Source organism: Cervus elaphus, chromosome 5, assembly GCF_910594005.1.
Source record: "Cervus elaphus chromosome 5, mCerEla1.1, whole genome shotgun sequence".
Taxonomy (NCBI): domain Eukaryota; kingdom Metazoa; phylum Chordata; class Mammalia; order Artiodactyla; family Cervidae; genus Cervus; species Cervus elaphus.
In genome coordinates this window covers 128,279,571-128,303,208 of record NC_057819.1, presented here as the reverse complement: position 1 = coordinate 128,303,208, position 23,638 = coordinate 128,279,571, and the positions used below count along the sequence as shown (strand labels likewise).

At 59.5% G+C, this 23,638-nt stretch overlaps 1 protein-coding gene across 3 annotated transcripts in view; it reads left to right on the top strand.

The window, feature by feature from the left end:
- Positions 1-23,638, top strand: part of TMEM104 (transmembrane protein 104) — a 52,964-nt gene that overhangs the window by 11,010 nt on the left and 18,316 nt on the right. For 2 of the 3 annotated variants that reach the window (XM_043905555.1, XM_043905556.1), the window contains exons 4-8: positions 764-845; positions 1,584-1,683; positions 2,405-2,482; positions 6,279-6,378; positions 6,845-6,953. In XM_043905555.1, coding sequence (XP_043761490.1) covers positions 764-845; positions 1,584-1,683; positions 2,405-2,482; positions 6,279-6,378; positions 6,845-6,953 — 469 coding nt within the window. The remainder of the gene's footprint in view (positions 1-763; positions 846-1,583; positions 1,684-2,404; positions 2,483-6,278; positions 6,379-6,844; positions 6,954-23,638) is intronic. The other variant, XM_043905557.1, reaches the window with a different exon arrangement.

The following is a 23,638-nucleotide window of genomic DNA, read 5'->3' as shown; positions in this document are numbered from 1 at the left end:
CATATTTTCATCTGTTAATATGTTTTAACTTATTAATTAAATATGTTGATTTATTGCAGTCTTTTTTCATTTAATAGCTAACATTAAAATAATAATAATTATTAAATATTATTAAAAATAATTATTTTAATATTAGCCAGATTATTAGGAAAGTGAACGTACCCCCACCCCACCCCCCACAAAGTAAAAAGGGGAGGGTGATTCCAGAGCCAAGCATCCTTTTCAGTTATCCACACCCGCGCTCCGTTCATCAGCATGTGTAACGGGGTCAACCGCTTGCCCAGCGAGGAGAAGTGAGAGCTGCCGCTGCCCTTCCCTGAAGCCTCGGGCGGCCCCCTTGTGGACCAGCCTCCTCCTCCCAGTGTAGAGCCTCACCTGCTGTCTCTCTGCCCCCCTCTCTCCCACCTCTGCCCCCAACAGGCCCCTCCTGGGGTGCCGAACCACCTTGTCCCCGAGTCACCTCTCCCCCAGGGTCACCCTCTCTCCTTCCCATCAGCTTGATTCACACCCTGGTCTCCTGTGCGCTAAAACCCGTTCTAAATATAAACAGGCGTCAGGGCGAGCCTGCGAGGCGCCGTGGAGGCACCCGCGCCTTCTTACGGGGTCAGACCCATCCCGGGACGTGCGGTTCCTCCTCCGCAGAGAGAATGCTTTGGGCTGGCCGGTTGGTCAGGTCCGGTTTTCAGCGGCTTTTCCTTTTATTCTGTACGTCCTCCAACCTCCTCCCTGCCTTTGGCGATTCACCGGCGGCCTTTCCCTGCAGCTTCATGACGACGACCTTTGTGGTGGAGGCCATGGGGGCGGCCAACGCTCAGCTCCGCTGGAAGAGGATGGAAGCCCGCCAGGTGTGTGCGCCGCCCTGGGCTCGGCTGTCCCCCGGGGCCGCCGAGTGCAGAGAGCGGGCCGTCCTCTCCCCGCTCCCCGCTCCTGACCGAGGGCAGCTCTGGGACTCAGAAAAGTTAAAGAAAGTTAGTCACTCAGTCATGTCCAACTCTGCGACCCCATGGACTATAGCCCACCAGGCTCCTCTGTCCATGGGATTCTCCAGACAGGAATTCTGGAGTGGGTTGCCATTTCCTCCTCCAGAACCTGGACCCCCTCTGGACCCTAGTGAGGAGCTGAAGTTCGCAGCCATGTCAGCTTCCAGAATATGCACAGCCTCTGCTGTTGCTCCCTCCTCCCCCAGTGCTCTCCGATCATCCCCTCCTTGCTCCCTCCTCCCCTAGTGCTCTCCCATCATCCCCTCATTGCTCCCTCCTCCCCAGTGCTCTCTGATCATCCCCTCCTTGCACCCTCCTCCCCAGTGCTCTCCAAGCATCCCCTCATTGCTCCCTCCTCCCCCAGTGCTCTCTGGCATCCCCTCATTGCTCCCTCCTCCCTCTGACCTGGGAACCTTCATCCCAGGCCACATGCTGCAGCCTCTCCCTCAGCGCCTCTGACCCCCTGATGGGACAGCCCGGAAGTGTGGAAAGCTCCCTGCTCAGATGCCTTCTAGGAAGAGAGGACAGAGCGAACAGGTTCTCCCTTGGGTGTCCCTGTTTCTTTCCTGTCTTCCTCACCCTCTGCATCCCGCCCCCTCCCAGGACGAGGAAGACGACGACTCCTCCTCCTCGGCCTCCGACAGCGACGTTCTCGCCCAGGACAGCTACGAGCGGGCGGAGAAGCGGCCCATCCTGTCTGTGCGTAAGTCTTGGGGTTCCGGGCTGGCCTGCGCTTTCCTCTGGTCCATGGGATTCCCCTTCCTCATGGAGAGGGCTCAGGGCGGGTCTGGGGTTCTCCCTGCAGAGACCCTCCGAGAACACTTCCCACCTGAGGGCTGATCCTGGGAAGGCAGCAGGGAATGTGGAGCAGAGCACCACCCGGGAGCCCTGGGCCGAGCTCCCCGCTGCTGACTCTGCCGCCAACTGCTGTCTGCAGCACGGGGAGGGCCCTTGACCTCGGCCCCTGGAAGCCCGAGTCAGTGTCGGTCTCTGACTTCCCTCCTTCCTGTCCCACCGGACAGACACACACCCAGATCCCAGCTGAGCCGGGAGGCACCCCCGCCTTCCCTCTCACCCCACAGTGAGCATCCCTGGGTCCCTTTCTATAGACATTTTCTCTTTTCCTTTATTTATTTATTTATTTATTTTGGCTGCACTTCGAGGCACGTGGGATCTTCATTGCCCGACCAGGGATCTAACCCCTGACCCCTGCGATGGAAGCTCAGAGTCCTGAATACCAGGGAGCCTCCTCTATGGGTGTTTTTAAAAATGTTTCAAGCAGGAAACACAAGGAAGAGTTTTCTTAAGAGTTTGAGCCCCTTGGGATTTCATTATTCTGGAGGATTCAGTGAGCCCAGCACCCCTCCTAGGAGCTTGTCCTCGTGGGAAAAAATAACACCCTTTCTTTCTTCTTGGCTCCACAGAGAGACGCGGATCAAGCCTTTTCGAGATCACAGACCGGGTGGAGATGGGACAGATGGCCTCCATGTTCTTCAATAAAGGTGGGGGTGCTTTCCCCGCGTGGGGAGCAGGCGGGGAAAGCTGGTGCCTTCCTGCGGGCCGGGGCACCCGGGTCAGGGGTTCTACCTCCCTTGGGGATGGGGCAGGGGAGGAGGGAGGAACAGATTCTTGGCCTGAGAAGCCACCTTGCTGGCTTCAAAGTGTTCTGAACCCCTTCAAAGTGTTCTCTTGGTTCCCTCCCTGTTCAGTGCATCAGGAATAAAGAAGCAGCTAGTGGTAAAGGATCCGCCTACCAATGCAGGAAACATGGGTTCAGTCCCTGGGTTGGGAAGATCCCCCGGAGAAGGAAATGGCAACCCACTCCAGTATTCTTGCCTGGAGAATCCCACGGACAGGAGCCTGGTGGGCTACAGTCCATGGGGTCGCAAAGAGTCAGACACTAAAAAACAACAACTTAGCAACTATGGGGGCTTCCCTTGTGGATCAGCTGGTAAAGAATCCGCCTGCAATGCAGGAGAACCCCGGTTCAATTCCTGGGTCAGGAAGGTCCCCTGGAGAAGGGGTAGGCTACCCAGTCCAGTATTCTTGGGTTTCTCTTGTGACTCAGCTGGTAAAGAATCCGCCTGCAATACAGGAGACCTGGGCTTGATTCCTGGGTTGGGAAGAGCCCCTGGAGAAGGGAAAGGCTACCCACTCCAGTATTCTGGACTGGAGAATCCTATACAGTCCATGGGGTCACAAAGAGTCAGACACGACTGAGCGACTTTCACTTTCACTACCAACCATGGCTCATAGAGGTTGAGTCCCAAGCAGCTTTCCAGTGGAGGCGGTTGGTGGTCTTGTGCCTCTTTCTTGATTGCTTCTGCCTTGTCTCTTTTCTTCTGGGCTGTTGCGTCTAGGACGGCCCAGAGCACCCCCATCCTGTAGGGACAGTGGGTTGGTGTGTGGCTGTGTATGGGGAGAGTGTCTTCACAGTGGCCAGCAGAGGGCGCCAGAAGCCCGTGCTCGGGGCCGCCGTCAGGACTCTGCAGGGCTGATCGTGACCTCCCGGCGTGCTCCACCTGCTGCCCGGTGGGATCGCAAGGGCAGCGGCCAGCTCAGATGCTGCCATCCGTGTCGGTTGTTCCGGCAACAACATCTTAGGCCTCCATCCCAAATCTTGTTCTTCTGGGAGATGATCTGTTAAAGGGTTTAGTCTTGGTAATGCCCGAACCTTCACCGAGAGTCGGACACATCTCAGGAAATGCTTGACCTTGCAGTTACCTTGGGAGATTTTTCTGCCCTTTCATCCAAGCCCCCTGTTTGCAGAGGGGAGCGTCTCCACTGGCTCTTCCTGGTCTTGAATGTGGCTGTACTGAGCTGGAGCCGAGGCGGGGACTGTGGAAACTAGAATCTTCTTGGCTGTTTCTTGGGACATCAAGCATCCACTTGTCACCATGGTGGGATGCGACAGGAGATGGTGATCGAGGTCACCCCAGAGCCTGCCTCCACCCTCCCCACCGGACCAGCCTCAGCGAGAACTCTCAGAACTCACAAGAACCAGATGGGCTGCGTCTGGCTCCTCTGTGCTCTTCTTTCATCCTGTTTCTCTCTCTGCCCGTCTCCTTATAAGAGACTGCCGCTGCACAGCCTCCTCCCAAATGCAGGCTTCTGAGACAGAATGCACGTCGAAGCCAGGGCATACACCTCTTAAACCTCCTCCCCAATCTTCACGTTTTATAGTCCACTCTGATCTCTTTAAGAATTCTAGGAACTTGCAGTTTCGGTTTTTTTTTTTTATATTGTTGTGTTTGTGCGCCCCGCAGTCTAGACGTCTAGGTTACCCGAAGCTGATAGAAAATAAACACACTCGTTCGAGAGCAGCTCAGACGTGGAGGACACCCTCCCCTCGTCTGCTCCAGGGCTCCTCAAGCTCGGCCCTGTTGCCGTGTGGCTGGACCCTTCCTCACTGTGCGGCCTGCCCTGCGTGTTGTAGGATGTTGAGGAGCACCCTTGACTTGCCCCCACTAGTGGTCAGTAGCGCTTGCCCAGTCCTGACAATCAACAATGTCCTCAGACTTTGCCAAATGTCCCCAGCAGGAGGTGGGGGGCACAGTCGCGCCCCCCCCACCCCCGACAACTGAAACCACTGCTCGGCTCAATCCTACGTCACCGATCATCCCCGTTACCTTTGGACGGGCTGCCAGCCTCCACACAAGGCTCCCTGGGGGCCCAGACTCAGGCCTGTAATTAGAAATGCCAGGCCTGGTCACCGCTGTCCTCAAGGAAGCGCATTGATCCTCCCACTTTGTGTCTCGTAATGAAATTTATTGATCAGGGAGGGCCGGTGGCAGTTTATAAACAGCACACAAGTGCACTGCGGGAGGAGGAAAGACTGGGAGTGGGGAGGGGCGGTGACCCCCCCCCCGGCAGGAGGTGACGGGGAGATGGATTCACAGCCTTGGGGTGAGCAGTGGTGACCGCCCCCCCCCAGGGGCCACCGAGCTTAGCCGTCGGCGCTCTCTGAAGCCCTCCAGGGTTCTTCCAAAAACAGTGTCTTCTGAGTCTTTTCCCCCTAGACTCCTAGGAGCAGAGCCAATCTCAAATAGCCCAGGAGGAACTTGTCCCTGACTCCCCCGCCCCACCACCACCGAGGACCCAGAGGCTCTTTGGAGCCACCAGGATTAGAAGGGAACTGTCACTTCATTTTTCTTTCTGTTCTCGGCGACACCAGCAGCTTGAGATCAGTGACACCGAAAACAAGCCACCAGTTTGAACAGGAGTTTGAGGCTGTCTGTCTGGGGCCGTGACCCTGAGGTCATAGGGCCCAGGTGCTTTTTTAAGGCACTTTTACACCAAGTTTTTATAGCCGGAATCACATGTGGAATGTAGCGCAGGCTGAATTCTTCTCACTGGACAGGTTTAGAGATAGTCAGGGACTTGCCAGGGTCAGGAAACGAGGCTGGCAGGATTAAGACCAGAGTGGAGCTCCCGGGTCCTAGTCCAGGCCCCTCCTTGGGGGAGAGGGACCAAGGTTGGCCTCTGCAGAGGGACCTTCCTCGTCAGCATCCTCCCCGCGGGTGATTCTGGTAAGAAGGAAAGTGAGCCGCCCCCCGCCCCCAGCACACCGGGCCAGCCTCGCCCTTGGGTGCTTGGTGATGGACCACATTCAGAATGAGACACACGGTCTTTGGAAATCCAGGGCTTTTTACCCTCTTGTTTTTAGCTTCCGGGCTTCCCTGGCGGCTCTGCTGGGAAAGAATCGCCTGCCGTGCGGGAGCCCTGGGTTCAATCCCTGGGTTGGGAAGAGCCCCTGGAGAAGGGAAAGGCTACCCACTCCAGTATTCCAGTCTGGAGAATTCCATGGACTGTATAGTCCATGGGGCCGCAAAGAGTTGGACACGACTGAGCGACTTTCAGCTTCCGGAGCTCGGCCACTCCCTGCTATCTTCTTGCTCTTCGGTCCCTCAGTCTTCTGTCTTGGAGCCCTGCATGTGGCTGCAAAGGCGCCCCCCTCGCCAGCCCTGGGGTTCAGACCCCTGCCTCGGGCCATCCCCCCTCTTCCCCGCCCGCCCTCACCGGGCAGCCGGTCCCGAGCACAGACGCCTCCGGGTCCTCTGCGGCCAGTCCGTGCCCCACGCTCGCTCTGCAGCCGGTCTGGGTTCAGAACCTCTCTGATCCAGCCTGGCCCAGCCCCCTTCGCAGGTGACAGTCTCCCTCCAGCATCACGGTGTAGGCAGCCGGATTGAGAGGTGGGGCTCGGGGGCAGGGCTTCCCCGCTCCGCTCGGAGAGCGAGCCCCCGTCGTGAGAGAGCAGGCGGGCGGTGGCTCCCTGACCGACGGCTCTGTTGCTTCCAGTGGGGGTCAACCTGTTCTACTTCTGCATCATCATCTACCTGTACGGGGACCTGGCCATCTACGCGGCAGCCGTGCCCTTCTCCCTCATGCAGGTGACCTGGTGAGTGTCCCCGCCCCCGCCCCCACCCGCTGCAGCCAGACGGGCTCCCTCGGGCGGTCACGGTCAGGGCGGTGTGTCCTCGGGGTGGAAGCCCAACACTGAGCACCTCCATCAGCGTCCCCAGCGGGTCGGTGTCCGAGGCCCTTCTCTGCACGTGCCACGGCCAGCCGTGCATCCTGGCCTGCGGAGACACGTTCCTCAGCACTGTCCCTGCCCTGCCCCATTGGGAAGGGGACCGCGGTTCCCACCGGCGGCTCCTGAGTGGCTGAGAAACGGTGCAGCGGGATTAGGGGACAGTGCCTGCCCCCAGAGACGGGACAGCCTGCAGAGTCAGATCGTGGGACCCGAAGCCGCAGTGCAGGGGCGGCGTGGAGAATCGGCGATTGCCCGCAATTGGCAAAGGCAGGTTCTGTCGGCTTCCGGCCAAGCGGGGAGGCCCACACTGAGCCACTGTTCTCTTCGTCAGCAGCGCCCTGGGCAACGACTCGTGCGGCGTGGAGGCCGACGCCAAGTACAACGACACGGACCCGTGCTGGGGGCCCCTGCGCCGCATGGACGCCTACCGCACCTACCTGGTGAGTGGCCGGCCGGGGGGACCGGGCCTGTGAGTCGCCTCCACTCGGCTGGAGCTCTCCCCAGAGAGGGGCATCAATACAGCTCCACACCCTGGCTGGTTCCGGGGGTCTCGGTCCTGGTCAGAAGGTGGATCGTGTCACTGCAGCGCCAGCCGCAGGGTGTCCAGGCCACCAGGCCTCTGTCGTATGTGGTCTGGAGTTGGCATTCAGGTCGGTGCCGGCTCCAGGGCGACACGAACTCTCATAAACTTAGCTCAGGGTTTCAGGGCACGCTTAGCAAAGCCCCGTTAAGAGGCCCCAGGCTGGTTTTCTGGAAGCTTTTCCTGTTTTGACCTTCCACCTGCCCAACCCACGAGCGCGTGAGTGGTTCCCGGGGTTACTGGCTGGGCGGGTGGAACTGAGCTGTCACGGAGACGCTGATTACGGGCAGCTCCCCAAACAAGGAGGGATCAGCCCCGCTCGCCCTCCGTCTCCCCTGCTCTCTGCAGACACGGGAAGATGAATCTTCAGGCTCCGTCTTGATTGCTCTGTGCCGGTGTGGAGAGGTTGGGGGTTGGAGGGGGGAATGGGAGCTGAGGGACACGCCCCATGTGTCTCGGGGAATAAACCAGAAGCAGTGTCTGTCTCTGCCTGGTTTGTAGGCGGGACTCAGAAATGGTTCCCTCTCGCGTGTGCAGCGTCTCTTAAGACGCTCCGATTCCTCTTGGTGTTTCTCAGCCCTGACACAGATGTAGGGGCATTAGGTGACACACAGCCTGACCTGTGGCCACCTAGGCTGAGGGGGAGCAGAGCCGTGAGAGAGGCAGGGAGCCGGCCTCCTAATTGTCCGCATCCTGCCAGCGGTTCCCGCGGTCCCGCGGCGGCTGTGCTGCTCAGCTCTGAATTGGGTTAACCCCCAGGACTGGTTCCGCCTTCCCAGCCCCACCCTCCAGGCCTGCCCCCAGGGGAGTCCTGTGGCCCAGCCCCGGGAGACACGCGTTTTCCTCTCTCTGTTTCTGGAACAGTCCGACGGTCAGCTCCAGCCAGGAGTCTGTCTTCTCGGAGAACTGTATCTCACCCAAGGTCCAGCGGGACATGCATGGCAGGTTTTCCCAGCACCCTCCCCCCCATACCCCAGCCTTGGGGGCAGGCAGAGGACTCCGCAGGGCCCCCAGAAGACTGGAGGCCCATTAGCCTCTTAGCATCTCAACAAACCATGATTGATAGAATGAGCAAAAGCGTTGGTGAGTGTGAGGACCCATCTGGATCTCTGACCCACATAGCAGAAGGAGGAGGTTGAGGAAAGGGTCCGAGAGGCTCAGCACAGACCTGGGGGCAGGTCCAAGACTGAGGGTCAGCGGGGGGAGCCCCTCGGGTGGGTCCTTCCCCGGTGGGGCTGCTGGAGGCTATGCAGGGTCTGTCCAGCATCCCCCCGCCCATCCGCAAAACAGACGTGGAGCGCTGGGAGTGCCGGCTGCTGCCATGGGCCCAGTGAATTATTTAGCACCATTATTATTGCCTTATTAAATCGTTCCTCCTCTTAGTCCTGTAAACCTTCCACATGATGGAAGCCTCCCTCCCTGAATCTCAATAACTCTCTGGGCGAACAGAAGGAACCCTTCAGGAAAGCAGACAGGCATTAATTACTGCCTTCATCTCCCAGATATTACACTTATAACTCACGAAGCTAATTGCCACCAGGCCCCCACAATCCACACAACACAGGGGGGGGGGCGAGGCCGAGCGGAACCAGAGCCCTTCCCCTGCGGGGTGTTGACACCCTCCCACCTCCCCCGGCCGCCGCTGGGGGCTTCTGTTCACTCAGGTTTTCAGTTCAGACTCGCTCTTCTGCCTGGTTTGGAGAAAGTCCAAACAGGTGGACTTCGGCGCCGTCTCAGAAGTTATTTTACAACTTCGCGTGTGGCTGCCGGGGTCCACAGCCTCCGCAACACCGAGCCTCCTGACCCTAAACACTGGGGGCTCCGTCCCCGTGCCGGCCGCCCGCTATTAGTGCATCAGAAGCGGCCCAGTAACTGAAGGAGGGGGTCGGCCGACGTGGGCTTCCTTCCTCGGGCCCGGGCACTCTGTGCTAACGGCGCCTTCCCTCCCAAGTCTGGCCTGAGGGGCTCACCCCTGTGTCCTTGTTCCATCAGGGGGGCCCTTAGGTCGTGGGAGACGAGGGGCGTCCTTTTCCCTCACCTTCCCCCCGCCACCCCCCGCCACAGTCCTTCCTGTTTGGAAATTGTCCCTCCAGGCTAGAGATTCCCACCACAGCTCTTTCTTTCTTTTTTTTAAAAATATTTATTTATTTGGATGCGCCGGGTCTTGGTTGCAGCGTGCAGGTTCTTTTTAGTACCAGCATGTAAACTCTTAGTTGCGGCAGGGGGGATCTAGTTCCCTGACCAGGGATCGAACCCAGGCCGCCTGCACTGGAAGCGCCGAGTCTTAGCCACTGGACCACCAGGGAAGAGGCCCCCCACCCCCCACTCCCATGGCAATGCTTTCTATCAGCTGTTTTGCTGCCACGCTGGGCAAGGCAGCAGGTGGGTTTCAGGCCCCTTTCCCACTCCAGACTCAGTCACTTCTTTGTCTCAGGTAAGCCGTGCGCCTGCCCAGCCTGCCTGTTTCAAAGGATCTCTGACAGCCACTTCTTGTCTTTTCCAGGCCAGCATATTCTGGCTTCTTCTACGTTACAATTTAGCTTTTAGAAAGTCCTTGGAAATAGCCTGTTCTGTGTCTCTGCGGGAATGCTGCTGAGACGGGCACGCGGGACGAGAACACGTAGGATGTTAACTGCCTTCGGGGGCCAGCCCGTGTGTGGCACCGTGAGAGCTTGTGAGAAGGGAGCTTCCTCCACCCGCAGTCACCAGTCGCCTCCCCGAAGCCCTTGACCTTAACGAACGGAAAATTCCTCCTCCCCTCCCGCGGCCCGCGAGCTCCATCCACATCCTGTGACTCCAGTGCAGCTGATCTGAGTCAGTCTCTCCGTCTCCTCCCTCCTTGGAGTAGCCACAGGGCGCTGCAAAGTTGGGGGTGGTCCCGCGAGTCACGTGTGCCCCCCCGGGCATCCCAGCAAGATGCCACAGCGGGGGCCAGCGGTGACCTGGGCCCCGGCCGGAGGGGCCACGCGAGTTCACGTCCAGATCTGATCCTCAGATCCCCGCCCCATCCCCATTCCCACCCTGCACCCCACCCCACTCCTCTGAAGGATCAAATGGGAAAGTGTTGATGCCCCAGCGCTTTCAAACCCGCAACCTTGCCTGCAGGCTGGGGAGCATCCTGGGATTCTTTCTGCTCAGCGTCTCCGACTTGGGTAGGAAACAAAGTCGGGATTTAGCATTTCATTCTCCTGCACGGTGAGGAGGAATCAGGGGCCACTGGTGAATGGCAGGGTCGTATGGAAATGAGTCCCGTCCAGGAACCAGACTGTCCCGAGCGTCTTGGAAGTGGGGCATGTGTGGCTTTTCCCCTCGAGTCGAGGGCACTGCCCAGCTGTCTTGTCCTTGTTCCCGTAGTCCCCTCCAGCCTCACTCGCACCCCGCACCCCAGGCCCCATCGGCGTCACCTCCCCGAGAGTGTCAGAGGGCAGTTCTGGGGGGCAGTGGGACTCCTCGAGCTCTGAGGGCTCGTCGCCGGCGGCGGGAGTGACCTCCACCGCTCACAGGTGGATCGATGCCGCTGGGGTACCGGCCACCCAGCAGGCAAGGCCAGGCAGAACTGGGCACGCAGATGGCAGAGCGGAGCTCATCCTGGCCGGAGACCCGGCCGCACACTGGTAGCATCAGGCGGGGGGCCCCTCGCGGGCCGCTTTGGACCAGGACAAGGTCATCCTGGCTTGCCTTGAGCACAGGAGCAGGGGGATCCACCTCCAGGACCCCGGGTGACCCGGGAGGGTGGTGCAGCCACCCTCTGCCAGACAGAGGGGCCTCTCCCGCCGGACACCACTTGAAGAAGCAGGGCGTATGTTGGGTTCTGCAGCGGGGTGGGGGGGCTCTGCCTGCTGGACTCGTCCTGAAGGAGCAGGTCAGTCTGATTAGGGCTCAGGTTAGCGCTGAAGGTCCTTCTGGGCCTTCTCCAGGAGCCCTGGTTTCATCTTCTCCAGCAGGAGGCTGTGTTTTCTGATCCACCTTGTCTCAGTCTTACGTGATATCACTTGCCTCTACCACCGGCCACAATTAAAACAGCACGTAATCCCCTTTTTAAAACCTAGCGGTCTCTTCCTAGAACAGTACCAGTGAAGGGAAAAACATCCTACTTGTTGGGGGTAGAGAACAGAGTGACGTCCCCGCCTGGAGCACCTGGCCGAGCCCTGCCGGGTCCTTCCTGCTGCGTGGTTCACGGGGGTATAACGTGTTACCAGTTATTTCCTCATTTCCTGTCTGGCCCTCCCAGCCAGGCAGGAAGGTCCATGGCATCATCCCATTTCACAGCAGAGAAAGCGGAGACTCGGAGACCGTGGCTTCCCTGGGGTCCCTAAGCTGAGGCAGAGACGAGGGTGCAGATACGAGGGGACCCGCTGGCCAGCCCTGGAACCTAATGTTTGCAGAGGTCGGGGCAGGGCTGCCCAGGATGGGGCCTGCTGGGTGATCCGTGTCGGCACGTCCCACCGTCCGCCTGACAGACCCGCCATCTTCCTGCCGCTCCTCGGTCCTCGGTGGCCAGAAGGGCTTCTCCCGTTCGCTCGAATAGCTGGAGCTCCGCGCGTCTGCCCAAGGACATCTCCCCTCCCTGCCACAGCCTCTCTCTCTCTGTATTTCAGCAGCAGCCCCAGTGCCCTGGGGCTGTGGCATCTGCTAATAAGTGGGTCACCGCTGCCATCGCTTGCATATTTATTCTCACCAGTTCTGGGGCAGGAGGTGGCCTAGAGGCCTCCGGGACCAGGGAGGAGGGAAAGTCAGTGTGAAGTAACGAGTTTCAGTGGCAGCGATGACTTCATGGGACCTGGGGGCTCTCGGGGACCGCCCCAGAAGACCAGCCTGCACCCCCAAGAGCACAACTCCAGCAGGAGACAGTGTGAGCACTGTACCCGTATTTGCAAGGGTGGGGGACCCGGAAGGAAACAGGGACCATCGAGACCGGAGGCGTGGCCCCAGAGGGCGAGCACCATGCTGGCAGGATGAACCGTCTCCACGGAGGAGTCAGGGGTTGGCTCCATCCGCAAATCCAGAGCTGAGCCCTCAGCTCAGTAAACAGCCTGGTAGTCCCTTGTTTGGGGACATCAGCCTGTCTGAGTCCCATGGGTCGGGACTCAGGCCAGCACCAAACCGGAGCAAGCTGGGCCAGGTTCCTGGCCACCTGGGGCAAGGAGGGGGTTGCCAACAGGGCCTCACAGGGTCTGGGACATCCAGGTGCCTGCCTTGTGGGATGGGGACTACTTGGGGACCTACCTGGGCTACCAGGGACGGCGTCTTCCTTGCCTTCCTTTTCCTCTCCCAGCGTCCGCGCCTCATCCCATTCTGGAGGCTCCAGGAAGGTCAGTTTGTTTTGTTTTAATTTTTGTGGCTGCATCTGGTCTTTTGCCTCCTGCAGCACGTGGACTCTAGTTGTGGCGTGCGGGCTCAGTCACCCCAAGGCACCTGGGGCCTTAGTTCCCCGACCAGGGGTCCCGCCTGTGTCCCCCGCATTTCAGGGTGGTTTGTTAATCATTGGACCACCAGGGAAGTCCTGGAAGGCTGATATTGTCATACCTCTCCCTTCCCTCCCCTTTCACCAGTCATGCTCGGCAACCCCCCACAGGTGCGGCCCGTGGAGTAGCTCCCCCAACCCCAGGCCGGGCTCACCCTGAATTGGTGGGGGTCTGTGGTTGTTCGCCGGCTCCTCTGGGCCCCCGGGAACACTTGTGTCCCAGGGTACGGACTGCCCCTTCCGCCCCCAACAGTGCCCAATCTCTGCTTCCAGCCCGTGATCCTGGGGCTCTAGGAAGAAAGCATTTCTGCCCAACACCCCTAAACCGCGTGTACGCACTCCCCAGACAGACGCCGATGTTGAGCAAATTCTAACTTCAAACAGTAGCCAGCGCTGAGGTTGAAATGACTGACTTTAAAGGATTAGCTTGTCTCTTTTCCAGGGAAATCAATAATACGGGGATGGGCCTGCATTTTTCTTGCTTCCTTTTCCTGGGGAGCTGCCACTCCAGCTCATCCAGGGAGTGGCCGCTGGTGTTTTGTCGTGCTGTCCACCGCCACCCCATCGTCCGTCCTTTCTAAATGAAATTCCGATTACACTGTCACTCACTCCAACACTGTGGCTTGTCTCTGGAGCTCCTGCCAGGACACCCCCAGGGCCCACAGCCGTCACTCCCCCACGGGTGTCTGGGTGCAGCCTCCAGCCTCTGCCCACTGCTGGCCCAGCGCTGCCCAGCATTGCTCCAGACCAGCCCTCACCTTTCCAAGGAGACCTGGGTAGCGCCCCTCGCTGGACCACAGCGACCCCCCCAACCCGCTCGCTGGACCACAGCAATCCCCCCGCCCCCTCACTGGACCACAGCAACCCCCCCGCCCCCTCACTGGACCACAGCGCCCCCCCCCCACCCCCTCTCTGATCCACAGCGACCCCCCCCGCCCCCTCACTGGACCACAGCGACCCCCCCCCACCCCCTCTCTGGACCACAGTGACCACCCCAACTCCCTCGCTGGACCACAGTGACCCCCCTGCCCCCTCACTGGACCACAGCGCCCCCCCCCACCCCCTCGCTGGACCACAGTGACCACCCCAACTCCCTCGCTGGACCACAGCGACCCCCCTGCCCCCTCACTGGACCACAGCGACCCCCCCGCCCCCCTCACTGGACCACAGCGACCCCCCCCCCGCCCCCTCTCTGGACCACAGCGCCCCCCCCGCCCCCTCTCTGATCCACAGCGACCCCCCTGCCCCCTCACTGGACCACAGCGACCCCCCCCCCGCCCCCTCTCTGGACCACAGCGCCCCCCCCACCCCCTCGCTGGACCACAGTGACCCCCCTGCCCCCTCACTGGACCACAGCAACCCCCCCGCCCCCTCACTGGACCACAGTGACCCCTCCCCAACCCCCGGCATCCTGGGTCGTTTGGCCCCAGCTTCCTCCAGTGCAGGGAGAAGCTGGTTGTTTTTGTTCTTAATGCAGCTCTTGGGGACATGGGTTCTGTCCGCCGGCGTTAAGCTTGCCATCCATCACGCCCCACGTCCTGCCTCTGCGATGGCTGATGCCTGACCCGCCGGCTTAGAGGACGGAGCTGACTCCCCTGTGCCGCCTGCTCCGAGCTCCCAGTAAGAACACCAAGAGTCGGGATCACAAGACAGTCCCCACGGCCCCTCCCCCAGCCTCAGAAGCTACTCCCTGGGTGAGCTGGGACCCCCTGGCCTTCCTTCCGTCCTGCTGGGTGAAGGAAGCTGGGTTCCAGCTCCCGAGACCCCCTTCTGACAATGACAGCTTCAGTGTCTCTCTGACCCTGTTAGCACGTCCCCCTCTCTGTCACCTGGAAAGTAATGAGTGCGTCCTTACAAACAGGACTCGCCCTGGGCGCCCGCCGCTTGTACCCCGGGCCTGTGGGAGCTGTCAGTGTGGCTTGTCTGGTGTCTCGTCCCTTCTCCCTGCCCCCGTCCCCCAGTCCCAGAGAAGGGCACTGAGAGAGAAAGTTATCTGTGAGCCGCAGCCGGTCGCAGGCTCTGCCGGCAGACTCGGCTTCTGAGATGCCCCATCGTATGAAAATCCCAGCGTAAAAAACAAACTCGAGGGGGGTAATTACTTGTTACAGAACAGTTTGTTATTTTGCAGAAGGACTCACGGCAGGTTTCTCTTGAGTTCTTGGTTTCCCTAGTGTGTGTAAAACATTAAATTAAGTGTTTATAAATAGAACCTTTAGAAGCCCATCTCGAGTAAATTCTGGTATCTGCGTGCTTGTGTGTAAAGTGTGGGACTGCAGAGCTGGGCTTGTATAGAAACAGGCCTATGTGGATTTGGCGTGGACATCAGACACAGACAGACAGACACACACACACACAGCCCCAAGCCAGGAAAGCTTCATGGAGCATATTAAGAATATATCCACGGCCCACGCTCATGCACAGGCCAGTTTGGTTGGGAAACTTCCAAATAGGTCTCCGTGGGGAGTGTTCATCCCCGCTGGGGACCTTCTGCACTGTGCTCTTCCTGGACCATTTTTATCCACACTTCACACTGATCTCGGGCACACCCTGAGCGCCAGGCTTCTCTATTTGTGCTCAACAAGATCAGAGGGTAAGAAAGCTGGTTCTCCTTGCTTCACGAGAGCCTCAGGCAGGTCCTAGCCACTGACCCGTGTGTGTGTGCATGTGTGTGTGTGTGTGTGTTCAGTCAATCATCTCAGGAAGCTGCTCCAGGGGCTTCCCTGGTGGTCCAGTGGTTAAGATTCCAAGCTCCTGATGCAGGGGGCCAGGGTTCAATCCCTGGTCAGGGGACTGAACCCCACGTGCATGCTGCGCCTAAGAGTTCGCCTGTCACATTAAGAGCCAGCACAGCCAAATTAATTCATTTTGAAAAAAAGAAGCCACTGCAGGAAAACTCCCAAAATCCACCAGCTCTGGTCATCTCCATATCCCCTCTGCTCCAAAACCTCCCATTTCTGGGCAAAGATTAAAAAAAAAAAAAAAGACTCTATATTCTTTAAGGAAATGTCCCAGCTGTCAATTTCAAATCTTTACTCTCCCTTGCTCTTTTTTTCTTTGGCTTCATTTCCCAAAAAGTCCGGGAATGAACTGTGGTCAAGGAAGCGTAGCAGCCTCTTAGGAGTTCTAAGAATAATATGAGTTGTTCTTAACTACTTGGTGCTAACTAGGATCAGAGCTGTACATGCCGAACCGTGTTCCTCCTCCCGCTCTGCGTCTCTCGGATGCTTCGGGGCACGGATGAGTCCGTAGTCCTGGCAACAGCCCTGCTGACTTGGGAGGCCGTGCCCCTCCCTGAGTGATGCTTACTCTGTTACAGGGTGTCTGTTATAAGCGGAATCTGCTGTCTTTCTAAACAGTGCTCCAGGGCCCTGGCAGTAATGGTTTAATTAAATAAAGCACTCTTTGTAAAGTAATAACTGCACTCCTCCGTGTGGCTGGTGTCCCAGCCAGTGGTGCTGGCCCTGCAAACCGTGAAGGGGCTGAAAGTACCTGCAGGCACGTCCCCCAGCCCGCAGGCCGGCCCCGAGGAGAACGCAGGAGCCAAGGAACCCCAGAGGATGTGCAGGCAGCAGAGAGGTGCCTGGGACTCGGGCGTGAGGAGACGGGGCTGAGCAGTTAGGGTGCAGATCAATGATGACATCTGATTAATTAGCATGTGGGCGGGCTGTCTCATGGGTTAGCCAAGAGTAGACCAAGGCACGTTTTAATAAGGCTCCCAGTGCCAAGAGGGGTACTGCAGAGGGCGTCGCCAAGCAGATGCTGCGTGAAGGCGGAAGGACAGGTCACAGGGCACTGCAGGGCCTCTGAGTTGAGCTCCCGGAAGAACTTGCGGATTGAGATGTCCTCTGGAAGCCTTGACAGGAGGAGGGAGGTGATCGGTGGGCCAGGTCATGGCTGGAAGCCTCACCGCCCCCCCCCAACCCCCAACCCCCGACCAAGTTGTGACATCTGAGCAGTTCTGGCAGGAGAACCACCATGCAGGAGGCTGCCCTCCACCCCAGGGACAGGTCACCGGCCTCCAGGAACGCCGCTCAGCCCTCCCTCTCCCCGGGTCAGGACACGAGTCTCATTCAACTGGGTCTCAGAGCTTGGTTCCAGGACCACTGGCACGTATGAAAAATACAGATTCCTAGACTTCCCTGGTGGTACAGTGGGTCAGAATCCGCCTGCCAACGCAGGGGACACGGGTTCGATCCCTGGTCTGGAAAGAGTCCTCATGCTGTGGAGTGGCTAAGCCCACACGCCACAACTACTGAGCCCGGGTGTGGCAACTACTGAAGCCCGTGCACCCAGAGCCCGTGCTCCGAAAAGAAGAGTAGCCCCACTCACCACAACTAGAGAAAGCCTGCAACGAAGGCCCGGTGCAACCAAAAATAAATTAATTAAAATTATTTTTTTTAAAAAAGATTGTTAGGTGACACCCCAGACCTAATGTAGCAGCACCTCCGACTGCAAGGCCCAAGAATCAGCCCTTTGCACCAGTTCCAAGGGTGACTCTGGGTCCTCTCCCCCTTGAGAAAGTCTGCTGGCCAAGGCCCTCTCGCAGCGGTACGTGGTCTTGCCGACACCAAGCCTCCCAGGGAGAGGCTGCCCTAGTCTCCCTTGGATCTGCCTCCTGAGGTTCGGCCAGGGAGACGGGGGTCAGGGCCCTCCCAAACCGAGCCTCCCCCAGGAACGAACGGGCAGGCGTCGCAGGCCTCCGGGCGGGCGTCACGAGTCGCAGACTGCAGGTGACGCCACCTCCGCACTCAGGCGTCAGTAGTGGCAGCACAGGCTCAGTAGTTGTGCGTGGGCTTAGCTGCCCCACGGCATGTGGCCTCTTCCCCGACCAGGACGCCTCCTGCAGACAGGGACGCAGCCGCTCCACTGCCCTCATCAGGCCACTTTCAGACTCTCAGCATCCCCAGGAGAGGGGGCCCTCCGGCGGTATCCCTCTGCCGCCGTGGCCAGCAGGTCCCTGCGGGTGGTGCTTCCTCCCGGAGCCACGGCGTGCCAGCCCCGTGGAGAGGCCTCTGGGCTCTGACCGTCCACCAGGGAGGAAGCCAGGGGTCTTCAGCGAGATTCCTCACACCCGACTTGACAGAGCTCCTTGATCAGCCGGCTGCTCTCCCCACCTCCAAGGTTACTGGGCACCCAGCAGAGTCCTGCCCCTTCCTGACTGTTTGGAGGTCGGCTGTCCGCAGGGGAGGGGTGGAGCCAGCTGCCATGCTTGCCGCAGGGCTCCCGTGTCCGGGCACCTGACTTCCTCCACTCCGGCCCCGAGAAGAGCCCGATTCCCAGCACCCGCTCTCCCTGCGCAGAGATGAGGGGAGAAGTGGGGGGTGGGGTGCCCGCACATCCAGCCGAGATGCCAATGGCGATGGCTCTGCCGCCTCCTGCCCCTGAGGGGTCAGGAGTCACAGCAAAAGCAGTCAGATGCCAGCCGGTTCCTGGAGGCGCCAACAGCCGTGCGGGTTCTGAGGTCCATGGGGCTCGTGTGGCCGGGAATGTGGGTGCTTTCTCCCAAGGGAGCCAAGGGCCAGGACCGACGGCCCAGAGGGTCCCCCCTCCCGTTAACTTGTAACACAGTCCATGATGCAGAGCGATACCCACCTGCCTGTTCCCCTCAAGGCCTCCCGTTCTGAGGCCCCTTAAGGGCCCCATGGATCCCGGCCTGGCCCCAGCAGCTGTTCCCCAGCCCCGGGATCACACGGCCAGTGCCTCCAGCTTCCTCGCGTCTGTGAGGCAGCGTGTAATACGTTGGCCTGGCCCAGGGCAGGGAGGAATGCCAAGTATCCCCTCTTTTCCCGTTCCTTGACATCCAACAGAAATAGACCAGGACCCAGAGCTGGTTCCAGTTCTTGGCAGACAGAATTCGGAAGCTAAAGAGTGGGATGTGGTGAGCCAGGCCCGCGGTGCCTGAGAAGTTCTCTCGGTGCCTCGGTTCGCTGAGCCTGGGGAGTGAGGTTGCCGCCCTCTCCTGCAGCTTTCAAACCCTGCTGCCCGTTAGAAAAACCCTGCCTCCCTCTACGAGACCTGGCAGCGTGTTCCCCGACCAGGGATCGAACCTGCAGTGGGAGCGTGGTGTGTTGCCCATCGGACCCCCAGGAAGTCCCGAGGCCTGTTTTCTTCCTGCCGCAGAGGGTTGCCTGGGAGCCCGCCATGGGTTCATGCGCCTCCCTTGCTCCACGGGGCTCCCCGCCAGGGCCAGCTCAGCGTTTTCCAGCCCAGCTGGACGGGGACGTCCCTGCCCTGCCTTCTCCTCCAGCCCCCGGGACTCCCAATTCTAGTGTTTCAAGTCCTTTTCGGATCTCATCCCATGAGAACAGGGAGGGCTTCCACCAGGGGATTTGGGGGCGCACCTTGGAGCCCCGGGCGCCTGGACCATTTGTCCACGGAGAGGTGCCCCTCGCCAGCCCCCTCCCCGCCGTCCAGCCTGGCCGCCTCCCAGCATGAGGCTCGCCCCAAGGTCATGAGGTTTTTCTGTCTTTCATTCTTTCAGCCTGGTTTTAGGCAAACCTGACTGCCATTTCCCTGCTCAGAGCCCTTTAGGAATGCCTGTGTCTGTGTGAGACAGCTCTAAACTCCTCCACGAGACGTGGTCTGCTCTAATCTCCCTTCTGGAACTTTCTCTCTCACCACCACCTCACCCTCACTGGCCACTGACCCCCGCAGACGCTGGGCGCTTTTCATGGCTCTGTGCCCCTCACGTGCATGCCCCTCGCTGCAGAGTCTGACAGGTGCTCACTTACTCCAGGCTGGGTCAGGGGCTCCCCCCATGACACCCCGTGCCATGGCGTTAATCAGACTCTCATCCGCATGCAGTTCCCTGGCCTCACTGGGAGCTCCTCAAGGCCCAGAGCTGCGCTTTGTCCACCTCTGGGTCCAGAGCCAGCTTGAGGCCGGCCACACACTGGGGGAGTTGCTCTGTGAGCATCCAAGCAGACAAGACCCCTCGGGTGGGTGGCCGCCGCTGGCTCTGAAGCCCACCGTCGGCCCTGCCATTGTCTGGGGCTCGCCACAGCTGGTGGCCGCCATTCCAGCCTCAAAACCTCCCCGTCCAGCCGGCCCTCCCTTTCCCAGAGGCCTGGGCTGTCCTCTACTCCTCGCTGCTGGGACGGAAGCTGCCCCTCAGTGAGGGCTTAAGGGCCCCCTGTCTTTGGGGGGGCGGGCGCTGCAGATCATGGGGAACAGTCAGAAGCCGTCCAGTCGCCAGGAGGCTGAGGCTGGCTCACTGCCCATATCTGTCTCTGCCGCCCCTTATCACCTGGAACGTGAGCAGTGGAGTGTTAACGTTAGGACGGGTGCCGGCTCCAAAGTCAGGTCTGTTCCCCCTGGCAGGGCCCCCAGCCTTCCACCTGTTTCACCCCACCTCCCTCATCCTCCCACAGCCCCCGACCCTCCCCAGCTCCTTGTCATCATGTTCTTAAAGCCCACCTCGTGCAGGGTGAAGCTCCTCAGTCTTGCACCTGGAAGTGTGTGTGTGCACCACCCCCCCCATCTCTATTTTCACACCTGTAAGGAGCCAGGCTGTCCTTTATAAACCCTGGGGGCACATCACCATTAGTGAGTGAGTGCGTGGTTTTCCACAATATTTATCTCCCCCTCCAACACACACACAAACCACAAGGGTTGCGGCTCTGGCATCAAATCCTTGGAACCCTGCCCACCACCGGGTACCATCTGGCTTTTCAGCTGAGAAAGCAACACAGGTGCGCAGGCCTGTCCTCCAATCGGGGGGGGGGGGGGGACAGCCGTGCCAGGCTAATGCCACTGGACCAGCCCAGCCCTCCTGCCCCCGGCCCCCAGGGAGCCAGCCTTGGAGGGGGTGCTGGAGAGACTCTCTCTAGGGCATAATCAAGGGAGGGGGTCAAGTGCTCCGCAGAGAGAACGGGCCTTGGATACAGATAGCCTGAGCTCTGAGCCCTGGTCTCAGCTGTCATGGTTGTTATGAGACCGTGGACAAGTTAATTAGTCCCCCTCAACCTCAGTTTTTTTGTTTTGTTTTGTTTTTTCCAAAATGAAGATGATAGCCAACATGTAGGGTGTCAGGATTAAAAAGCAGTCTTAGATGGAAGATGTTGTCATGTTTGAGCCCTCAATATGTGCCTGGTAATGTTGGTTTGGGCTTCTCTGGTGGCTCAGGGGTAAAGAACCTGCCTGCCGATGCAAAAGATGCAGGTCCGATGGGAGCAATACCCCAGGGGCCTGGACCGGCCTGTGTCCAGCCCTCCCCTCTCAGATGGCACAGGCGGTCCCGGGAACCCTCGTCTCAAGCAGTTGCTACATCAGCTCCATCCTGGGGCCTCTTGGCTGTTCTCTTCCAGGGCACCCCCTCCCCACCCCAAAAAAAAACCGAACTCACATCCTCTGGGCTTGGACAGCCAGAGCTGAATGTGTGTGCAGAGTTGAGAGCAGCCACCCCTTCTGTGGCTCCTCCCCAAAATCACTCTCCCAGACTCTCCCATCTGAGATAGCGTTTTCACCTGTCTTCTAGCAGAGGTGTTTCAGGTACCCCCCTTTCCTGGCCGGCCTGCATTGCTGCCCGGAAGCCGCCCCCGGAGTTGCATCCTCTTCTGAGTTATCAGGCGTGGGGACAGGTCTTTTCTCCCTGATCCCCAGGACTGACGGGCGGTCGAGGTCCCACTGTGCAGGTTTGGTTTCTTGCCTCTGTTCGGTAGCCCAGTGGCTGCCTAAGACTGTCTGGGGGACTGTAACTTCCGGCTCCTTGCTGGCTCTGCGCCCTCCTCTCCCGGGCTCTGCCTCCTCAGCAGTCACGCACTCGCCTTTTGACGGGAGCCACAGGTGTTAACGTGTCTCGGCTCTCGTTCACTCCGAATGGGGCTGAATTGTTTGACATGAGCCGACTTGTCTTTCCGCTGCAGATGTCGTGAGATGATAACCGGGTTTCTAGAGCTGACTTCTGTGCTCCAGAAGCCTCTCTAGAGTATCTGGGCCTCAAGCCTCCACTTTTATCTTCAGGCATCACCTGAATCTTTCGTTCTATTCAGTAAGCATCTCCCAGGTACCTTCTGGGTGAAGTTTGGGGGACGCCGGGGAGGGACCCAGGGACCCTAAGACGTGGCGACTTGCTCTGAGCAGCTCATTCGGGGGCTGGAGAGGCGTCTGGCCTCCGTCTGTCTGCATCACCCCTGCTCCAGCAGCTGAACGTATTTGAAGGATCGGTGAGGGAGAGCTTGGCAGCACCCGCATGGTGGCCGGGCTGGTCATCTGAAGGCCGGCAGCCTGTCCTGGCAGGGGCCCCGTTGTTCCCACAGCAGGGCTCCTCACGCTCTCGGGATCAGCCGCCCACTGCCCGTCCTCCGCCCTCTGGGGGGAGACTGTCGTTTCTGAAAGCTCACCCTCCGTTTCCTCCGAAAGTGCTAGTCCACCTGCAGCGTCCCAGCGGCACGCCGCCTCTGCTCGTGGGGCTTTGGGATGAGCTGTGCTTGTCTCACCGAGCGCCGTGCACAGGCCTCTGCTCTGCTTCCCTCACATCCGTCCTCCGCTCGATGGGGATGAACTTGAACTCGCCCTGCAGAGCGCTCGGGCTGCAGGTCAGGCAACAGGATCGTTAGTCCTGACCTAACGTTGTGTGGTGGGGGCGCCTCACTTGGCTTCAGCTGTTTCGCGTTCCCCGGTCCCAGCATGTTGGGAGGATGGGTGGAGCTCACACCGTCCTCCCGCAAGGGTGTGCTGCTCCTTGCTGGGGCCGCGCGGCCAGGGCTGATGTTCATTGACTACCTTCTCTGCACACGCGATGCGCTTTGGGACCTTCACGAGCACTCTGGGGTCTCGCCGTTAGCTGGGGCACCCTCAGGACACAGGCCCCCACCCTGAGCGCGTGGCCCCGAAGCCTCCGGCCCCCGCTCTGCCCCTCGCTGCCCCAGGGCGCACCTCCTCCCCGTGGCCGTGTCATCAGACGTTGTAATTCAAGTTGGGAAGATGTAAACTCCCAAACCAAAACGTTCACAGCCACTTGAGAAATAAAAATAGACTCCTCAAGCACGTCTTCACTGCACTTCAAGGACGCGTTGAAAGTTCAGTTCCCATTTAGGGACGGTTCGTGCTGATTTGCCATTAACCCCAATTAACTCTTAACCCCTAGCCGCCCAAGAAGGGCGGCCCTGTGATTGAGGCGTCTGTGTCCTTTGTCACTTGAAATGACCTCCAGGATCAGTCCAGAGAACTTAGCCGTGCCCTTGGAATGTGTGAACTGGCTCCCCGGGGCCCGGTGTACTGCGTAGCCCGCCCAGGGGTCTCTGCGTGTTTAGGTAGATCAGGCAGCATATTGCCCTTCACCCTTCCAGAACTTGCTGCTCCATCACCCCCTGCTGGATTAGCAGAGAAGTCTGAGAGCATGGAGGCGCCAAGTGGGTCTGCTGGCCTTTCATGTTGAAACTCCAAGGACTTCCCTGGTGGTCCAGTGGTTAAGACTCCGCCTTGTGATGCTGGGGACACGGGTTCAATCCCTGGCCCGAGAGGATCCCACGTGCCCCGGAGCAACTAAACCCATGCCACAATTAAGACCTGAGGCAGCAAATAAATAGTAAAAAAAAAACAAAAAAAAAAAACCACAATAGGGAACCTACAAGAATTAAGTGGTGTGGTACCAACCGTGCATTTGGTGATTCGGGGCCCCCCAGTGAGGATGCAAACGTTTGGCGAAGCTGGCAGCGGAGACTGGCACCTGAGCGGGCATGAGAGGTGGCAGAAGGAAGGTAGAGGCGAAGGGGAGTCACGAGGGGAGAGGCATGAGGGTGAGAACCAGCTGGAAGTGGGGAGAGGAGGTGTCGTGGCGGGGAAGCAGCCTCACACAGCGGGGAGCAAGCCATCACAGCGGTCGGGGGGAGGAGCAGGGCCAGGAGACGCCCGGTCCCGTCCACCGCTTCCTGGGTCACCAGCCTCTCCAGACCCTCTGCCCCCTCATCAGCAAAGCGAGGCCCCGGCCCCTGCCTGGCGACCGTTCTGCTGCCCGTCTAGGGTGTTGTTGCAGGAGGTACAGCTGGTGTCACGCTACAGATGGCCACGAAACCGTGCGTGCGTGTCGGGCACGAGCGGGTGTGCTTGGGGCTGAGTGTGGGGAGGGGACGCAGGTGCCA